At 37.1% G+C, this 18,906-nt stretch overlaps 1 protein-coding gene across 1 annotated transcript; it reads right to left on the bottom strand.

Annotated features, from left to right (window-relative positions):
- Nucleotides 1-855: 855 nt before the first annotated feature.
- LOC126369472 (cytochrome P450 4c21-like) lies at nt 856-13,469 on the bottom strand. The gene is made up of 10 exons (XM_050013887.1): nt 13,179-13,469; nt 12,688-12,777; nt 4,756-4,866; nt 3,839-4,021; nt 3,033-3,229; nt 2,719-2,785; nt 2,263-2,455; nt 1,813-1,964; nt 1,439-1,618; nt 856-1,090 (listed from the first exon to the last, which is right to left on the bottom strand). The coding sequence occupies exons 1-10, from the start codon at nt 13,336-13,338 to the stop codon at nt 891-893; spliced, it is 1,533 nt and encodes a 510-aa protein (XP_049869844.1). The 5' UTR covers nt 13,339-13,469; the 3' UTR covers nt 856-890.
- Between the last annotated feature and the right edge of the window lie 5,437 nt (nt 13,470-18,906).

Below are 18,906 nucleotides of genomic sequence, written 5' to 3'. Positions count from 1 at the left end.
CATTGTGCGTTAATTAAATCATAAATTATAATAAAAGACACACAGAGATACAGAAAAAGATTTTTTAATGTACTTAGGCATACAGTATTTTTTGAAATTTTAATTAAAGACAACCGGGTAGCTAGAGATTGAGTAAGCCAGGAAGTATTTCTTGATGCTAAGATATTACGAAACATCACTGGCCGATTGACATAAATAACAAAAGAATGCTCATAAAATATCTACTTAACACATTGTAAATAGCCGTGGCATATTGGTCATAGAAAAGCGATAGAAGCAATTGGGTCGATCAAACAATTACATACTTATTTCTTCTTTGCAAAGGCCCACGTCGGTAATTATGATAGATGGGGAAGACGTTATTATGACTGTATAAGGTATTGCAAATTAGCTACAATAAAGCGAATAGATAACGATTTAAAATGAATATCTTATAAAATACAGCTCTTCTAGGAGAGCCACAAGAGAGACAATTACTCTACGTAGAAAGACATTTCTAATGACATGTCATCGGTCTTGGCGAAATAGACTATTTTTTTTATATTCTCCTACTTTTATCATCAATGGTTCTAAATATGTGATTGAGGCGTAAAGCGTTGTGATTGAATACAAAAATATCTCATGCACAAAATACTTATTCAACTTTAAGTAGCAGCATGATTGCATAATCATAATCTTGATAATTGAATTTGATTCGACATTAACAAACCTATTTTAAGAGTGTTACTATGGACAAAAGTGTAAATTAAATACTTAATTATATTTTACTTTTTATAATCTTTTCCAATGCAAAGTTTTTTCTGACCCAAATCTTGCAATGAGATACAATCAACCCTTACCTACCTTACTACCTTAGCAATAAAATATTAACTATTGAATTTTACTTCAAGTTAAGCTATACAATTCACTGAATGTCTATCTTCTAATTTCACTAAGAAGTCTTTCACGTCTTTCATAGTAATATCGTATTTGACTGGCAAATCTTCTATTTTGTTAAAGAAGTTTGGATCGTCAGTGCGTGGTAGAATACGAAACCGTCGTACAACTGTTGCCATCAATGTTTTTATTATCAACATTGCGAACTTATAACCTAGAACAAAAATATACAATTATGAATTTGCAGATACTTTCACTTCCAATTTACATTAATTCATAATAAATTCTGAATAAAGTAATAAACTTATTTCCTTTCCGAATGATAGAATTTTCAGACTTAATCTCACGACCTTAAAATTACGGATTGGGGTAGTCATAGATACATCCATTGCACGATGAATTGAATGCCCACGTTTCACGGAACTTCTTGTTAGACCAACAAGATAGCTGGTGAAGTGAATATAAACCATATAAATATATTAAACCGACCTGTATTTTTAATTCGTTATTTATTACTCAAGAACTATATTTTTAAAGCCTCTTTAAATTGGGGTACACTTACCAGCACAATTTCTGGGCCCGTAGCTGAAGGGCATGAACTGCGCTGGGTGTTCAAACTTGATGTCCAAAAACCTTTCAGGTCTGAAGATCTCAGCATCAGGGCCCCAATATCGAGGGTTGCGGTGTATCGCCCAGACGTTGATGACACTGCTAGTGCCTTCTAGCAAATTTACTCCTGTAGCTGTAGAGCAATAGAAAATTGAATTTATAATCATTTTACTTGTATCCATTATTTCTATCTCTACATTTTCAAGTTAACAAACTGTGTTTATTTATCATTTTTTTACATGCACAAAGACATCATCTAAAACTTTATGTCATATGGACTAATCCAGCATGAATTATCTTCGCAAATAAATTGTTACTAAAACGTACGCAGCATGATATCTTTCTGCAGCTCTCTGGCAAGGATTGGTACCGGCGGGTACAACCGCAAAGATTCTTTGATTACCGCCTCAAGATACTTCATTTTCCCTAGATCCTCAGCTGTCACCAATCTCGTTGAACCTCCAAATACTTGCTGTAACCTGGTATAAGGAAAATGTGAAAATTACAGTCATTTTATAACCGTGACATAGATTCAATGTGTCGTGCTTTCTATTAAATCTAGAAATAGACGAATATGAAGTGTGATGTGAAGTTACAATACACGATTTAAGGTAGGTTGGGTTTATGTAATTCAAGGAAGCGTAGTTTTCTTTACCCCTATTGATTTATGAGCTTAATAAAATCAGTCAAATCTGTTCTTGATCATTTCTGAGCATAAAATGAATCAATGCTTGCGTTTAACTTTTATCATGTAGAATTTTCAATTGGTACACTTACTCTTTGAAGACTTTTTCTTGAACTTCCTGGTGTTTTGCAAGCATGAGAGTTGTGAAAGAACAGGCAACTGTTGTGCTGTCTGAAGTTGCGAATATCAAAGTTAAGGTTTCCTCTTGTAGTTCGAGATTGGTGTACCCTCCCTCACTCTTGGATGACTCTATCAACGTCTCCAAAAAAGTTTTGTATTCAGCATCTGAAATAGTATTATTACCAGATAATATATTTTTAACTTGCACACATCCATACTTAAAGGTTGCCTGGAAGAGATTGCTACTTAGCAATAAGGCCGTCTATTGTACTCATTTTATTTCTCTTTTGTTTTGTATTTTGTTTTTTCCTGTTTGTGCAATAAAGTACGTATTTGTTATGTTATGTTATCCTTAATAAATTATAATATTACTTAACTCGTGGATATTTCATTCTGATATTTAAAAAAATACATCATACTTCACTCACTTGCTTCTGTAACATTACGGTTTGATGCATCAGCTTCTTTTAGTTCTTGAAATTTCTTACTTATAGCCTGTAAAAAAAGACATTTTAATCAAGTTTCTTACTATGTCCACTACGTCGTGAAAAAATTCGGTTAATAAACCTTATAGATTTGAGTAATTTTATAAAAATAAAACTGTTTTTTACATTAAATTACACTAATCTGAATTTGATGTCTTCACTTGAACCTTAATTTTGCACCAAAGAGGTTGCTTACACGCATGTACTATCGGAGTCTTGCCACAGAATATAATACATAATAGTTCTAGGTCTCCTACCTCACTCGAGAGATTTTCTAGATATTGTTTGTGTGTTTGAAGCTTTGAATAGCTTGGTAGCAGTTTGTAAATAAAGTCAAAGTGCAACCAGGGTCGACACATGCGTCCCGTTACCACCTCTCGAAATTCATCCCAATACTTCACTACGAGGCTATCTGGATCGTTTTGAGTGTTGACTTGAATTCCGAGAACGGATTCTGTAAGAATAAGTAAGCAAAAATTATAAACTCTTCGCTAGAATTTCGTTTTTAGCTATAAATAACAATTTTATTCGTCAATGAGCACAATAAAAGTTCACTGACTCTGGGAACCTATTACATCCACTAACAACATTTTCTTTGGTCATGTTCACCATATATCAACGGTCTCTGTAGTCCTGTGGAGCGTTGGGCTCACTGGAAGTCCCTGGTTCGAATCCCGATGGGGACATTTACAAAAAACACTTTGTGATCCCTAGTTTGGTTAGAAAATTACATGCTGATCACCTAATTGTCCAAAAATAAGATGATCCGTGCTTCGGAAGGCATGGTGAGCTGTTGTTCCTGGTTACCACTTACTGATGTAAGTATGTAGTCGTTACGTGACCCATGTCAGGGGCCTCTGGGGGCTTAATAATAACCCTGACACCTGAATTGATGAGGTTGGTAATCTATCTCACAATTCACACGATAGAAGATCGTATACCGAAAGACTTTGATATAACTCCTGCGAATCAATTAGACACTCCCCTGGTGTGCAGCTCCCTTGACGCGAGTCTTGTTAATTGGCACGGGTTATAAATTGAGGCTTCAAATAAACCGACTTACCGTACGCAATATCCATAGTACAACGGATGTAATATTTGGAGACAGGTATATACCCTGAGCCTGCTTCCAGAAATTTGGCCTCGGTAATCTTAGAATGACGAGCGCAGACGCCCATGTAGGCATCCAGGTGCTTTTTGCTGAAGCTTGGGTTCATGATCTTCCGACGTGGTCGCCATAGTGGAACTGTTAAAAAAAAACATTATATTCAATTATTAATACATAACATGACATAATAGGACTATATCCCAATTGGCGTAGTCAAAGGTACCTCCAACGCAAGATGAACTAAGTACCCACTCTCACTGAACTTTCTGTTAGACTTGTGTGATGAGTGATGAGCCGTATCGCCGTCTATAATGGTGGTGATATTCAATCATTCGTCCTTTAAAATTTTATTTCAATCAGCTTCTTGATGGAAGCTGGCACAAAACCGTTGGAGAGATGCCCTGGGTACTTTTTAAGAGGATTGAAGAGAGATCGCTTAGGATAAAAAACGACGAAAACGAAGGAGAGAGATCTTTCACCAGGCAACTCGTAGTGGAGCAACGTGGAAGAGTACGCTCCATACCCCCTTTGGTTGATTGAGTCCAGCAGTTGGGATGTACAGGCTGTTTATCAATATTGCGCTACAAATAACTCGTTGCCAAAATAACCGTGTGCCAAAAGCCGAGTCAATAAACGAATTTCGTGTGATATTGAAACAAATGACGATTTGATTAGAAGTACATGACAACCTAGACACCCTATGAAGTAATGAGTTATGACAAAAATGGTCAAACATTGAACTTTTTATTGCACGTGGCCTAATACTGGCAACATTACCCTAAAATCGCATATCGATGCGATATCCAATCGCGCTGTGAAGAAGTTCCATTAAGATGTTATTTCTTTTTCAGATAAATAATGAATCCCCTTACCTGGTGCTATAATAGATGCATTACCAAGTAGATATCGCAGAAATTTCATGGTGTAGTCTTTTTCAGAACAATTTTTCAGAATTACTTCGGCCAGAACTGGATCTGATACCACTGAAAAACAATACATACATTTTATTATGTAATATGCAACCATTTGTGAAATATCTGTTTAATCATTACTTAATTTGGGTTTTTTTAGAACAGCATGTCAAGTCCCATTATTTGTGAAGTTCAATATTTACAATTTGCGTTTGACCACAAGCTCACCCAACTTGTCGCGTCGCTTTAAACGCAACACGCTTACCTAGTAAATGAATAATAGCCTTGTAGTTAACAGTCAATATTGACGAAACAAAAGGTAATTAGAATAGAATAGAATAGAATAGAATATGTTTATTTATCAAAAAACTTAAACATGTATACATTACTGGCGGACCCCGCACTAGGGAAACCCTGTATCGCGGAGGTCCTGAACATTTGTTATTACCAAACATATTTAAATAAACCGGCGAGCTAGCCTTTCATAACAGTACTATTATAAGATATTAATATACAATTTAGAATAAACAAAAGTAAGTAATAGAAAACAATAAAAGACTTACATTTTATATGGCACATTTCACGACAAAGAAGAAGATAAAAGTGCAATAAAAAAAAAAGAACTGAAAACTTAAAAAACTAGTTAATAGAACATAATAGAAAATAGTAATGAAATGAGTGTCTTGTGATGTGAGGTGTCAGTGTGCGTGATTGTGAGAATGTGGATGAATGTTTGTGTGTATGTGTGTGTGTGTGTGTGTGTGTGTGTGTGTGTGTGAGTGTGTGTGTGTGTGTGAGTTATAGTACGTATAAAGTGTTACGATAGAGACTTAATTATGTTTTCCGTATCGTCATACGATAGCTTAGACAGCCAATTTTTAATTTTAGTCTTAGCCTCACGTTGGTTGCAGCGTTGAATATTGCAGTATTTGGCTACCTGGTTATAAATGTAAGGCTGCATGAATTCTGGTAATTGACGGGCAAATGATGTATTAACTTGAGGGAGTATGACTCTAAACGTACGTTTTTTTAAAAGATCCTCAAAGTCTTGTGATCTACGTACCTTACTATGCATTAGCAGGGTCGATTTTAATAAGTATAATTGTCTCACGGTGAGAACTTTAGCATCAGCGTATAGTGCACTGGTAGAATATAAGAATGGTTTTTTTAGCATGACTTTGAGTACGGACCGTTGTGCTCTTTCCAATTCTAGCATAATCGTGACACCTTTCCCTCCCCATACGCTGTTGCAGTATGTTATGATAGATTCACAGAGGGACTGGTAAACCATTGTAAGAATTTTGACGTTTGCGGAGTTTCTAAGTAACTTCATAACATATATTTGTTTTCTGACTCTACATATTAAGTGTGAGATGTGCTGGTTAAAAGATAAATTTTGGTCAATATTAGTACCTAGGTATTTAATGCAATCAACGCGTTCAATTTCCTGACATGTGCAGTGGATAGAATTTGAGCATGAAGAGTGAAGCTTAATATTACACTGTGAAACTGGAGCTGAAGCCAGGGTTTTGTGGAAACAGATGAGTTTAGTTTTTTGAGTATTTAATGTAAGAAGATTATTTTCTAGCCAGTTGTTAGTATTTTGTAAGCCACGCGTTGCATTATCAAGAGTATCAGACCACGTTCTATTGTGAAAAAGCAAGACTGTGTCATCAGCATAGCAGATAACATCTGTGTTAGCAGGAGCGTTTGCGTGGATGTCGTTAATATACGCTAAAAAGAGTGTCGGCCCTAATACACTGCCTTGTGGTACACCGTATTCGATTGGGAGTTCGTCACTTAACTCGTTATTTATCTTAACACACTGGCGTCGGTTAGCTAAATAGCTTTCAAACCATAACAGAGAGTGACCTCTAATACCTAGCTTTTCGAGTTTTCCTAGGAGTATTGGTACTGATACAGTGTCGAAGGCTTTGGCTAAGTCTAAGAAGACCCCTGCGCATTTTTGTCCTTCGTCTAGATATTGAGATATCAATCTGACCAAAGCTTCTACAGCGTCCTCAGTTGACTTATTGTGCCGAAACCCGTACTGTGAATCGGAAATCAAATTATGTTTATCTAAAAAGGTGACTGTTCGTTTATTAACAATTTTCTCGAGAAGTTTGGAGAAAATACTTAATAGTGATATCGGTCGATAATTTGACGGAGAGTTCTTAGGACCATTTTTATATATGGGAACAACAGTGGCCAGTTTCCATTGTTCTGGAAAGACTCCTGAGGAAATGCTAAGGTTAAAGATGTGGGTTAACGGTGGAATTATATATTCCCGAACCTCTTTGATTAATGCAGGACCAATACCATCCGCTCCAGGAGCACTGTCATTCTTTAGCCCTAGTATGAGGTTTTCAATTTCACATTCGTCTGTAGGTTGGAAGAAACATGAGTCACTGGCGTTATATGCGGAGTTGGTTAAGTTTACCACTGGTTGGACTCTGTTCAGTTTGTCTAAAAGTTTGTTGGCCAGGTTCTTACCAATATTTGAAAAGTATTCATTGCAATGATTTAGGGAATCTCTTGAGCTAGGTTTGGCACGTATAAGGTCTGTGGGAGTGGAATCTTTTGGTGGACGCTGACTTATATCTGTTATAACTTTCCACAGGCCTTTTGGGTTATTCTTATTACGTTCGAGCTCTCTGCTTTCGTATTCACTTTTTAATCTATGGAGAAGATCTGTTAAAAAGTTTCGGTATCTCTTGTAAACCAGTTTACGGACTTCGTCATTAGGGTGTTTTTTTACTTCAAGGTGTAGTTTATCTCTGTGTCTCATGCATCTAACTAAACCTGGAGTGATCCAGGCTTTTAAAATGACTTTTTTTTTACTAATTTGATGAGTGGTGGAATTATGATCTATAGTTTTTTTTAGAATGTCGTAAAACACGTTTAGTGCTTCGTTTACATCTTCGGTTGTTGTAACAGTAGTCCAGTCACTCGTTTTAAGTTCGGCCGCAATTTTTTCATAGTTTAACTTGCGAACTGTACTCCTAGGATTTACGTGTTTGCTTTTTGTGATGGATGTAGCCATCATAACGAAGTAGTGGTCAGTAATGTCCGTCCTACAAACTATCCCTAATGGTTCTTGGAAAGAGTCTTTAACGAAAATATGATCGAGACAAGAAGAGGATCTTGTCGGAACAGTGATTGCAGGCATTAACCCAAATTCGGCTAAAAGACAGATATATTCAGAGATAGATACGTTGGTAGTATTCAAGATGTTTAAATTTAAATCTCCTGTCAGGATTATTCTTTTATTTTTATTCTGGTTTAATATATTGTCAAGGGATTGTATAAATTGATTTGTTTGTTTAAACGAGGGTGAGCGATAAATAGCTATTATAGTTATTGAGTCTGAGAGTTCAATGCACAGGCATTCTGCTTCTTGAAACACTGGTTCGGACACAGTGGCACTCCATTCGTTTTTAACGTACACTACTATTCCACCGTTTTTGTTAAGGTTGAAATTTGTACTATAGGACTTGTATCCCGGAAGTTGTCCAATGATAGCCCCTCGTGCTAGCCAACATTCAGTCAGAATAATCACGTCAAATGATAGGTTCAAACGATGAAGCGCAACTTCAAATAGGTTGAAGTTGCACTGGATACTACGAATGTTGAAAGATAACACTCTGAAATTTTGATTATCTGTCAAGAGTTTCGAGCAGTTTTCTAGTGAGTCAGTGAGCTGACATTCAATTGAAACATGATTGTCAATATTGGTTAAAAAATCGTTGTTTAAAGGGGTCATTTTTAATGTTATTATTAATGTAGTCGGAGTATAGGACACGCGTTTCAATGAATGTCAGGTGACTCAGTGGGAAGATTAAGTTAAAACTATATAACAATATATTCGGGAGATTATTAGAAGAGTGTAATACACTCGTGGAAGGTGTTTGAGTTGGTGCTAGGCGTATAGTTTGTTTAAGTCGTTTAAATAGGGCTATCGGATTAAATGCTGCAGTATGTACTTTTATATGGGAGGAGTGTACTATTTGAATAGGTTTTAAATGTTTTGTACATGAACCGCATCCGAGGAGAATGAGAAGGACGTATGGAATTACAAACAAGTTAGATAAAAAGCGGTTAATGCTAAGCAGAAAGTATGTTGTTCTGTATCTCATAGTATTCAATTGTAGATATCTCGACTGATTAGTGACAGCGGTATGTATTTTTGTGGAGACGAGATGTGCTATAGGGTGATCTATGGTGTGATGTATAGGGGCGAGGTGTTTTGAATGAATAATGAATGTGTTGAGTGTGATGAGTGAAGTGAAAAATAGAATTGCTAGAAAAAACATAATACAAAGCAAGAAATTAGTTATTTTGAATCTTATAGTTTTCAACTGTAGAGACGTCGACTGTCGGGGGGCCCACTCGCAAGTCCAAGTCCTGGGTGTCTCGAATATGAATGGCGGGCATTTTATCCCGTTTGCGAACGTAGATGGATCCGTTTCGAGTCCAGCAGAATTGAAAGGCATGTTGATTCGCCCTTTTTCTTGCATCCCGAAATAATAGACGTCTTTCTTTAGTCAATCTTTCATTAAAGTATAATTTGTTAGGGACTCCTGTAACAATATTTTCTGACGTGACATTATGTCTGTGTTTTGAAGCTTTCAATAATTCATCGCGCTTCACTCTACGCGTAAGTTTGACAACAATTGGCCGTGGTAGTTTGAAATCAGACTTTTGTGGAATTTTCCCTTTTGGAGGACCTGCGCGATAGATGTTGTCAAGGTCGTTATCAGTCAAGTCCACCCCCATCTTTTTAGAAGTAAGCATGACGATGTGGTGCAAGTTTTCGTTGTCAGCTTCAGGAACACCGGCTATCTCTAGTTCGTTTCTGAGAGTATTTTGTTGATCGTCACTGACAGACTGCTGAAGGATTTGAAGTGAAGTTTTCAGGTTTGTTATTTCATAATCCTGCTCCTTAATTTTTGTCTCATATTTATTAATCTTCTCGTTTAGCGATTGCGACACTGAGGTGAGCTCATCTTTTAAATCTTGGACGGCTTGTTTAAGCAGTTGAATCTCCGAACTTTTCTGTGATATTTCTTTTAGTTCAAGTTTTATGTCTCGAATATCTGAAATTAAGTCGGCTATGTTCCAACATTCGCTAGTATTACGTTGGTCAGGACTGTTGCGGGTCATACTATTTTCACTGTTAGTACCAGGAGTAGCTAAAGGAGAGTTATTTCCACTCGAAGGAGTAGTTGGAGTTATCGTACAGCAAGCAGAGCACAGCCAAGTCGCTTTAAACCCGGCAGAATAGGTCTTAATTTTTTTATCAGTAATTTTAAGACACTTTAAGTCATATGACTTTTTACATTTAGAGCATTTCATAGAATTGGTATTATTAATCTTCTTACCACACCCAGCGCAGTCAGTAGGCATTTTGCAAGTAACACATTAAGCGTATTGCGGAAAATAGAGTTATAATGCAACTTAAATAGCGACGAGATTTGTAGCGACGGTAACGCAGCGCGATGTCCAGATTGGCGGGTAGCGGGAGGCGGGGCAACGACACTGCGTGGCGCGAAACCGCGCTCGCGTTTTCAAGGTTAAGAATTGCGATTCCCGGCTGTTTACAATATGATTTTTTGCTTTTTAATTAGTTGACACTGCACAAATCACTTAATCGAATGCACCATTAGTTCGCACTGGTTTTTGTCTTTAGAATGATTACTTATACACACGGAAAAGTAAGGTTTTTACTGGATTAAAAAAATAAAAACACGGAGTAAACGGAATAGCGTCTTACTGTGGCTAGCTCGCCATAATGATGGATTAGAATTGATTTTCATTTTTTGGACATTCATGATTGTTACATGCTCAACCACTTTTATTAGTCGTGATAAACCTATTTCTTAATAACATAAACATAAACAGCCTATATACGTCTCACTGCTGGGCACAGGCCTCCCCTCAATCAACCGGAGGGGGTATGGAGCATACTCCACCACGCTGCTCCAATGCGGGTTGGTGGAGATTTCTTAATAACATGACTTATTATATTTTTATTGCAAATGACATTGACTACTCGGCCGGACAAATGGGGAGCGCTGAGTACAAAGTTTATGACAACGGGCCAGCAGACCTAGCACGCTATGTAAGCGCGACGCGACGCGGAATAAGATAAGGTCCTTGGTACACGCGACTACCTGGACATCCGCGATGTTTTCAAGACGTCACACACCAAAGGAAATTTCTTATTAGTATATTGCTTCACACAACAGCCAACAGCCTCCGTGGTCTAGTGGTTAGAGCGTTAGGCTCACGATCTGGAAGTCCGGGTTCGATTCCTGATGGGGGCATTGTCGAAATTACTTTGTGAGACTGTCCTTTGTTTGGTAAGGAGTTTTCAGGCTTTTATCACCTGATTGTCCGAAAAAGTAAGATGATTCCGTGCTTCGGAGGGCACGTTAAGCCGTTGGTCCCGGCTATTAGCCGTAAAAACACTTCCACCAACCCGCATTGGAGCAGCGTGGTGGAGTATGCCCCTCCGGTTGATTGAGGGGAGGCCTGTGCCCAGCAGTGGGATATATAAGCTGTTTATGTTATGTATGTATATTGCTTCTAGAAGAGCCATGAAAAAACATAATATACCTATTTCCATGAGAAATTAAAAAAATGATAGTTTTGAAGTCATTTGTGTGACACACTTTTCATATTCAAATCGCGAGAAAGTCGATACATGAACGAGGAACTTAAGGTCGTCAAATTGACAAGTGCGCTTTGACATTTTTATTCGCTCTACTCACTCTGTTAGCGTCCTGAGGATAAATACGTTCGTAGTAGGTATAGAATAGCAAAAAATCAAGCTGCCATATGCGTCAGCACGCCGTCCTCTTATTCAATTTCCACGTCTGGGTAAACATCACAGCTGATGATAATATTTACAAAATTCTAATTTGCACATTTACCTACTGATGTTTGCAGTCACCGATGATCTTAAACGAAGACATCACCTGGCATCTTGTACTTTAGTTTTCACAACGTAACCTAAAATGTACCTAATGAACTGTACATAGAACATACCGTAAGACGACATAACTTTAATTGGGAAAGATTGTTCCTAGAGGTACCTAACCAATAAATAATATTTCCAAGATATATTGTCACTACGCCCACCTATCACGTTGATCTAACAGAAAGCTCGGTGAGGTGTGGTTACTTAGTTTATCTTGCGATAGATGTACCTCTGACTTAGGGCTGCCCAGTGTTCCGGGCAGCCCTCGGCGGAGGGGGAGGCGCTTGACGCGCTCCCATGGGCGCTGGGCCCGCAAGGGCATCCGCCGGCGGGGACGCGGTTGTGTGCAATTGCGTTCCCGTATCCCCGCCACACGACGGCAAGGAGGAACACCGTTGGGTTAATAGTGGATATACCGGGTGGCGACACCCGGGGAGTCCCACATAACCACGTCGTCCCCCCGGGCGGCGTGGTATGCGTAACGCAATTCCCAACGTTAAAAAAAAAATGATGTACCTCTGACTACCCAATTGGGATATAGTCGTGAGTTTATGTTATGTTATCCATGTCATCTCATCTCTATTGGTTTGGAAGAATTTTAGTAAGTAGCTGGCATGTAGCTCTTTAATATCCTCTGTGGTAAGTAGTCCAACTTCACTTTGTTTTTATTGTTTTGATCATCAAGCATTAAAAGTGTATAAACATCACCATCTCCTAGAGAGGTTCCGTTTTTCACAGGGTCCGCTTACCTAACCTGAAGATTTGACAGGTCCGGCTTTTACAGAAGCGACTGCCTATCTGACCTTCCAACCCGCGAAGGGAAAACCAGCCCAACACAGGTTATGTCACATACTTCCGAAAATGCATTTCTCGGGAATGTGGGTTTCCCCAAATTTTGAAACTTAACTTACATGTATAAAGCTTGTTGGCAAACCACCCTGCTCCAAGTCCTCCCAAATCAAGACCTATCCGTCCTATTATCTGCATTCCTTTCATACGGTCTGAAATTAAGTAATTATCCACTATAAATTCAAGTACCTACCAATTATTCACACATTATTTTTGTCAGCAGTAACAATACTCGACAAGAATCAATCCTTTTGTTTTCTAATTTCAAATTAAAAAAATCTGAAATGTGAAACGATAAAAAGTGCGTTATTTGAATGATAATATAAAGCTAGGGGGCAGACACCGGAATCCTCATTTCTGAGTTAGGTCACGGGCTCCGGGAAAAAACAGGTGACTCCCGCTCCAGTTCGTTCTTAAGGCAAAGGTTGGCCATCGCTATTCAGCGCGGTAATGCGGCGAGCGTTATGGGCATCTTAGCACCGGGAACAGTCAGGGGCAGGTTATTCAATGACAATTTTTTTTATATTATAGTATATTTATAATTTTGGCTTACCTTCATTATTCCCACATAACAGATACGCATGTCCTATTATTGGCATTGGCTTGTAACTCCCTGCAGTCAACTGGTTATATAACGACACAAATTTCTCATTTTTCCAACGATGGTAACAAAATAATATCACAACTAATATTATTAGACAACTCGACAACATTTTGATATGGATAATAAAACTTATTACTTATAATTATTAATAATAAATCAGTAATATATAAAATAATATTGTTATTAAAATAAAGTACGTAACTAATTAACAAATAAACCGTAATAATTATGTACGCAGTGCGCTTCACTTTGTAAAATGACTTCCATAAACGTTACAAATCTCATATATAGGTCCTTACCTCTTACAAACACTTAAAGCAAATAAAAACGTGTGATTTCTTTTATTTGAGTATGCAAGTACCTTGACTAAGTAAAAAAAAAACAAACCTGAGCTAACTTTAGGCACCAACAACGAAGGTTCTTTGAAGGTTCTCTTTATAAGTAAGTGAATATAATTATGACTTAAGTACTTAAATTCAGTACTTGGCTGGACAAGTAATCAACACCACACACGTAAATAGTAAATATACCCATAGGTTTTTAAGGACAATATATAAAGATATTTATATTTTGGGCATATAAAATATAAACGTCACAGTGGTCCTGTGGTTACCGGTTTGCTTCTCAAACGAGGAACACAGGTACGAATCCCGGTATTTGCACCGATGAGTTATTATCTTATGAGCAATTTTCACTAACACAGTTAACTCGAGCATTATAGACGGTGATACGGCTCACCTTATATCACGTTGGTCTAATAGAAAGCTGAGAGAGGCGTGGATACTTAGTTCGTCTCGCGATGGATGCACCTCTGACTGCCCCAATTGTGATATAGTCGTGAGCTTATAATAATATTATTATAATGTGTCTGGTAGAGATCTGCGTTTTGACATACGATAGAGATTTGATAAATCATTTCACGTACACCTATGAATCGGAAAATAAATACAGCACTAAAGTTCAACACAAGTTGTATAATACACCTAAGTGGGATAAATAAGTAATTAAGATAATAGATGAACTATGTATTTACTAATGAAATTTCTAAATGTACACTCAAAGCAAGAAATACATTTCACTCATATTTATAGCAATAGAGAAACTATAGTAGGTGCTGCTGACGGTCGTCTTAGTGAAGTAACATATACGTACAGTTTATGTAAAAAAAGGTTAGTAGAGATGTTTAGTCGGGAAAGATAGACACATACACGCACACATACACACATTTTGGCATACAAACCAAATATTGACCATGTCTACTGGTGCCTACTGGTGCGTGACCAAAATGACGTCATTATCACTATAAACATATTACTATCAGTTGTATTATTGCAAATACACATAAAGCTAACAGCTTAAACATGTATTTACTTCTCAAACCTCAACAGTAATTGGGATGGTTTGTCCTTTGGGTCGGAAGGTCAGACTGGTAGTCGCTTCTGTAAAAATCAGACCTGTAGACCTTCAGGTTAGTTCAGCGGAGTCCGGAATAATAACGGGATAATTGGTAGGGGATGCTGATGACATATACCTCTACATTTACTTCTCCGCTAGATTGGGGTTAAACAAAAATCATAGAACACGCCAGTCAACCAGCTGTTTATCATCCATGAACATGGCTGCAGCACGTCCAGTCGGTCATATTTGACTCTGCATGAATTAAAAAGAACATCTTTATTCTGTGCTGTGCTGTTTTTATGACGCTTTATCTGTCCATGCTGCGGTCAAATACACGATTTTGTCGACGAACGCACGTTAATGCACCTTCTGTATCATGCTGGCTGACAACTATCAAAGAGTCAGCGATAAGCTGCGAAAGTTTTAAGAGAATAACATAGATGTTCCACGTCTCAACGCCGCATCTACATATATTTATTGTCGCCATATCATCTACAGTCATGAGCAATATAATGTACCCACTTTAGGACTCTGTCACACTAACATATTTGACATTTAGTGAGACTTACAGTTCAATTTGTCAAAAAAGTTAATGTGACATGGTACCAAAGTGTATACATATTAATGCTCGTGACCGTACACATGTACTTATATCATCATCATCAGGCTTCATTATATATGTATATCTTTTGCAGATAAGTTATACAGTGCCTAGGAGGCATTTTTTTCATTAATTTAAATATTGACCTAAGCATTGGCGCGGATGTACTTATATGTGTATCAATGTGTATACAACATTATGAAAACGCCAAACTCACCTAATAATAATTGGCATCAACGATTTGTGTCTTTAAACTCACAGTATTATTTATTAAGTACTATTTATTGCTCAATCGCATTCTAACGCGACATTGATATATTGTTAATAGATTCCCTGACGTTACTTTATTTTATTGTTCCTCTGTTATTGCCGGTTCGTGTCGGCGAAGTGATTGGAATGTCGTAAATTCATTATTGTGCATTGATTTGTTGTTGTTGAACGTGCGTCTGGAGTGGGTCCAATAAGGGCCCTGTCCAATTATTTTCTAGAGTCCAAATAATACTTAATATTGGAATATTATTTAGCTTGCATTAGGTTCAGAAGGCAAATTATGTTTATTACACTGTCTGAAAGCTAAAATAAGTTATTTAATTCTAATTTGTTGACCTAAAATGTGATTTGATTAGGCACGACTAATTTTTAAACATGCATAGTGCGTCGTGCGTGCGAAAGTGTGAAGATTTACAGCCAAACGACTTTGCAGATATGTTATGCTAAGTTCGTAATATTTTTCCAATTACCTATACGTGTAATGTTCATACAAAATCTTCTTCTATCGTGTGGGTTGTGAGGTGTATTACCAACCCCAAGGATCCTGGTGTCAGGGTTATTATTGAGCCGCCATAGGCCCCTGACATGACTCATGTAACGACTACGTACTTACATCAGTAATTAATAACCGGGACCAACGGCTTAACGTGCCTTCCCAAGCACGGATCATCTTACTTTTGGACAATCAGGTGATCAGCCTGTAATATCCTAATCAAACTAGAGATCATTAAGTGACTTTTGTGATTTGTCCCCGCCGGGGTTCAACCTGGGACCTCCGGATTGTGAGCACAACGCTCAACCACTGCACCACAGAGGCCGTACAAAATGAAAATGAATTAAGTAGCAACATGGTATACAAATAAGGATAACTTGCTACTTGTTCGAAGTCGGTTAAAAACGTCTTTGTTACTGCGTGGAAATTGTTGCCTAAAGGTTACCTATTACCTAATTGTAGGACACCGTAGACAACGTCGACATGACAAACGACGTCGACTATTGCCTCCCACGATTCTAGGAACCTAGGAACCATTTACAGTAGAACTATAAACAGGCAATCTATCACATTTGACACGTTTTTCCCGCGTCGTACACTCCTTTGTGGCTGCCTCATTCATTTTCTATTGAATGCGTCATCTATCATCATTTACCATTCACTAGTCGACAGCTGTGATGATTCAAGGTAATTATATTGAACTGTTAGTTGTTTCCATCACTGTTAATTTCACACCCGGCTGAGAAAATCTTGTGTTGCGTTGACTGATTGTTATTGTCACTTTTACTTTTTAGACTTCATGTCATTTAAATGTTAATAAGCATGTGGTTAGTTAACACTCCGAATTATTATCCTCTCTTATAAATATTATATCTCCACCAACTCGCAGTGGAGCAGCGTGGTGGAGTATGCTCCATACCCCCTCCGGTTGATTGAGGGGAGGCGTGTGCCCAGCAGTGGGACGTATATTGGCAGTTTATGATTATTATAAATATACGTAATCTATGGTAAATGGTTACCATGTCGTTCATTATTATAAATCTTAGGATATCAATACAAGACCAGAAAAGACTAAACACTTGTTACCGACTTCAAAAAAGGAGGAGGTACTCAATTCGACCGTATATTTTTTTTATGTTTGTTCAGGGATAACTTCGTCGTTTATGAACCGATTTTGATAATTCTTTTTTTACATAATAAAACAAAGGTATATTACTCTGAAGTAGCAGAAGTGGAAGTTCAGAGGGGAGGTCTTTGCCCAGCAGTAGGACAAAAAAAACGAAGGCAGCAGCTTTTATAACCCTATCTGCAAGAAAAAAATTTAATGTAAGTAATTCTAATACTAAAATGCGCCGACCATAATATTTGCAGCGAAAGCGAATTGAAATTTCCATCTTAAAATACAACATGAAAAGGCGGCGCAGTAAAAGTCAATACATAAGAGCTGAGTGGCCATAAGATTTTATGCGGCCCATTACGCGGGGCTAAGTGACGCGTAAATTCTTATAACTCGAGTAAGTATTCAAAATATGAAAGACGCGGTCGTTACGCCGCAAACGGGCGTCGCGGCGATACGCGAAACACGAAAACTCTTGTGTGAGAGCCCACTATAATTTTATTTAGGGTCTCATGTCTATGTCTATGTCAACTTACTTTCAGTTGTACATTACCACGTTTAGACACACTTTTGAGCTATATTTTTCATAGGTAAGTATAAAAGCTGCTGTGTATGTTTTGGCGATAAATTAACAAGTCACTATTTATTTTAATGTATGAGGAGACATATTGTTATATTATAATTTAAATAATACCCATTTATTTTATATAATCTCAATAATAGAATTTTTTACTATCACAGTTGGCTCGACCATTTATCACGTTGGTCTAACAGAAAGCTTGGTAAAGAGTGGGTACTTAGTACACATCTTATATTACATCTGACTAACCCAATTGAGACTATAGTCATAACCTTATGTTGTTAATGTAAATAATGTAGCTGTGTAACGCCTGCCGCGTTTTACTACTGAGTGTAATTGCTCTTGTTTTTCTGTTAGGAACTATCAAAAAGTTATCATTGAAAACACTTAAAAACTACTGCTTAAAACTAAAATATTATTACATAAATAAACTTATACTAATTAATTTAACAAAACATAGCTATTTACAAAATAATTCCGTTAATATTGTACGACTTTAATAATTATCACATTGCGTAGGTAGCCGTACCTACATTCCACAGCCGAGCCGCTACTCTTCCGATCGGATGTTCGACACAATCCTTCTGCCTTTGTAGCGAGAACACCTCGATTACTCGTATATTTTTTAAATAGGTACTTTTTTTTACTAATTTTGTCTACGATATAATAATTTATAGTATTGTGTTATCCCCATTAATTGGGTAAGTGTAGCAATTACTATTTTTATTAGTTTAAATATCAACGTAGACTAGTACATGCTTTCTTTGTTCATTGCATGACTGTCATTTTTCATAATCATCGGGTAAATGTATTTTCACGCTTTAGTGCTTATTTTATATCATAATTAGCAATCTTTTATGTTCAAAACAACATTTAAATTGTCAATTTTTCTAAATTAATTCTACTTAACCAACGTAAAGTTATCTTTGTACCTAAGTACTTTCCTTGTTTAAATAATTCTTAAATGGAACAATAATAATGTACAAAATACGTTTAATATCGTTACTATTAAAATTATTCAGCTTAAAATATTCAATTTTACTATTTTGTTAGATAGTTTTTTAAAACAACTACCTACCATAAATTTATCTTGTTCTTTGTTCTTTTTCTAAATTTATTTTGCTAAATTCACTTTTATTGTGTGTAATTTGCTGACAGCCACATCTTAGATTGCTAAGCTTGCTTGCTATCCACTTCCCATCTTCAATCAAGCTAAGG

Source organism: Pectinophora gossypiella, chromosome 9, assembly GCF_024362695.1.
Source record: "Pectinophora gossypiella chromosome 9, ilPecGoss1.1, whole genome shotgun sequence".
In the NCBI taxonomy this organism is placed as follows: Eukaryota; Metazoa; Arthropoda; class Insecta; order Lepidoptera; family Gelechiidae; genus Pectinophora; species Pectinophora gossypiella.
The sequence above is the reverse complement of the archived record's forward strand: the minus strand, read 5'-3'. Positions and strand labels throughout refer to the sequence as shown.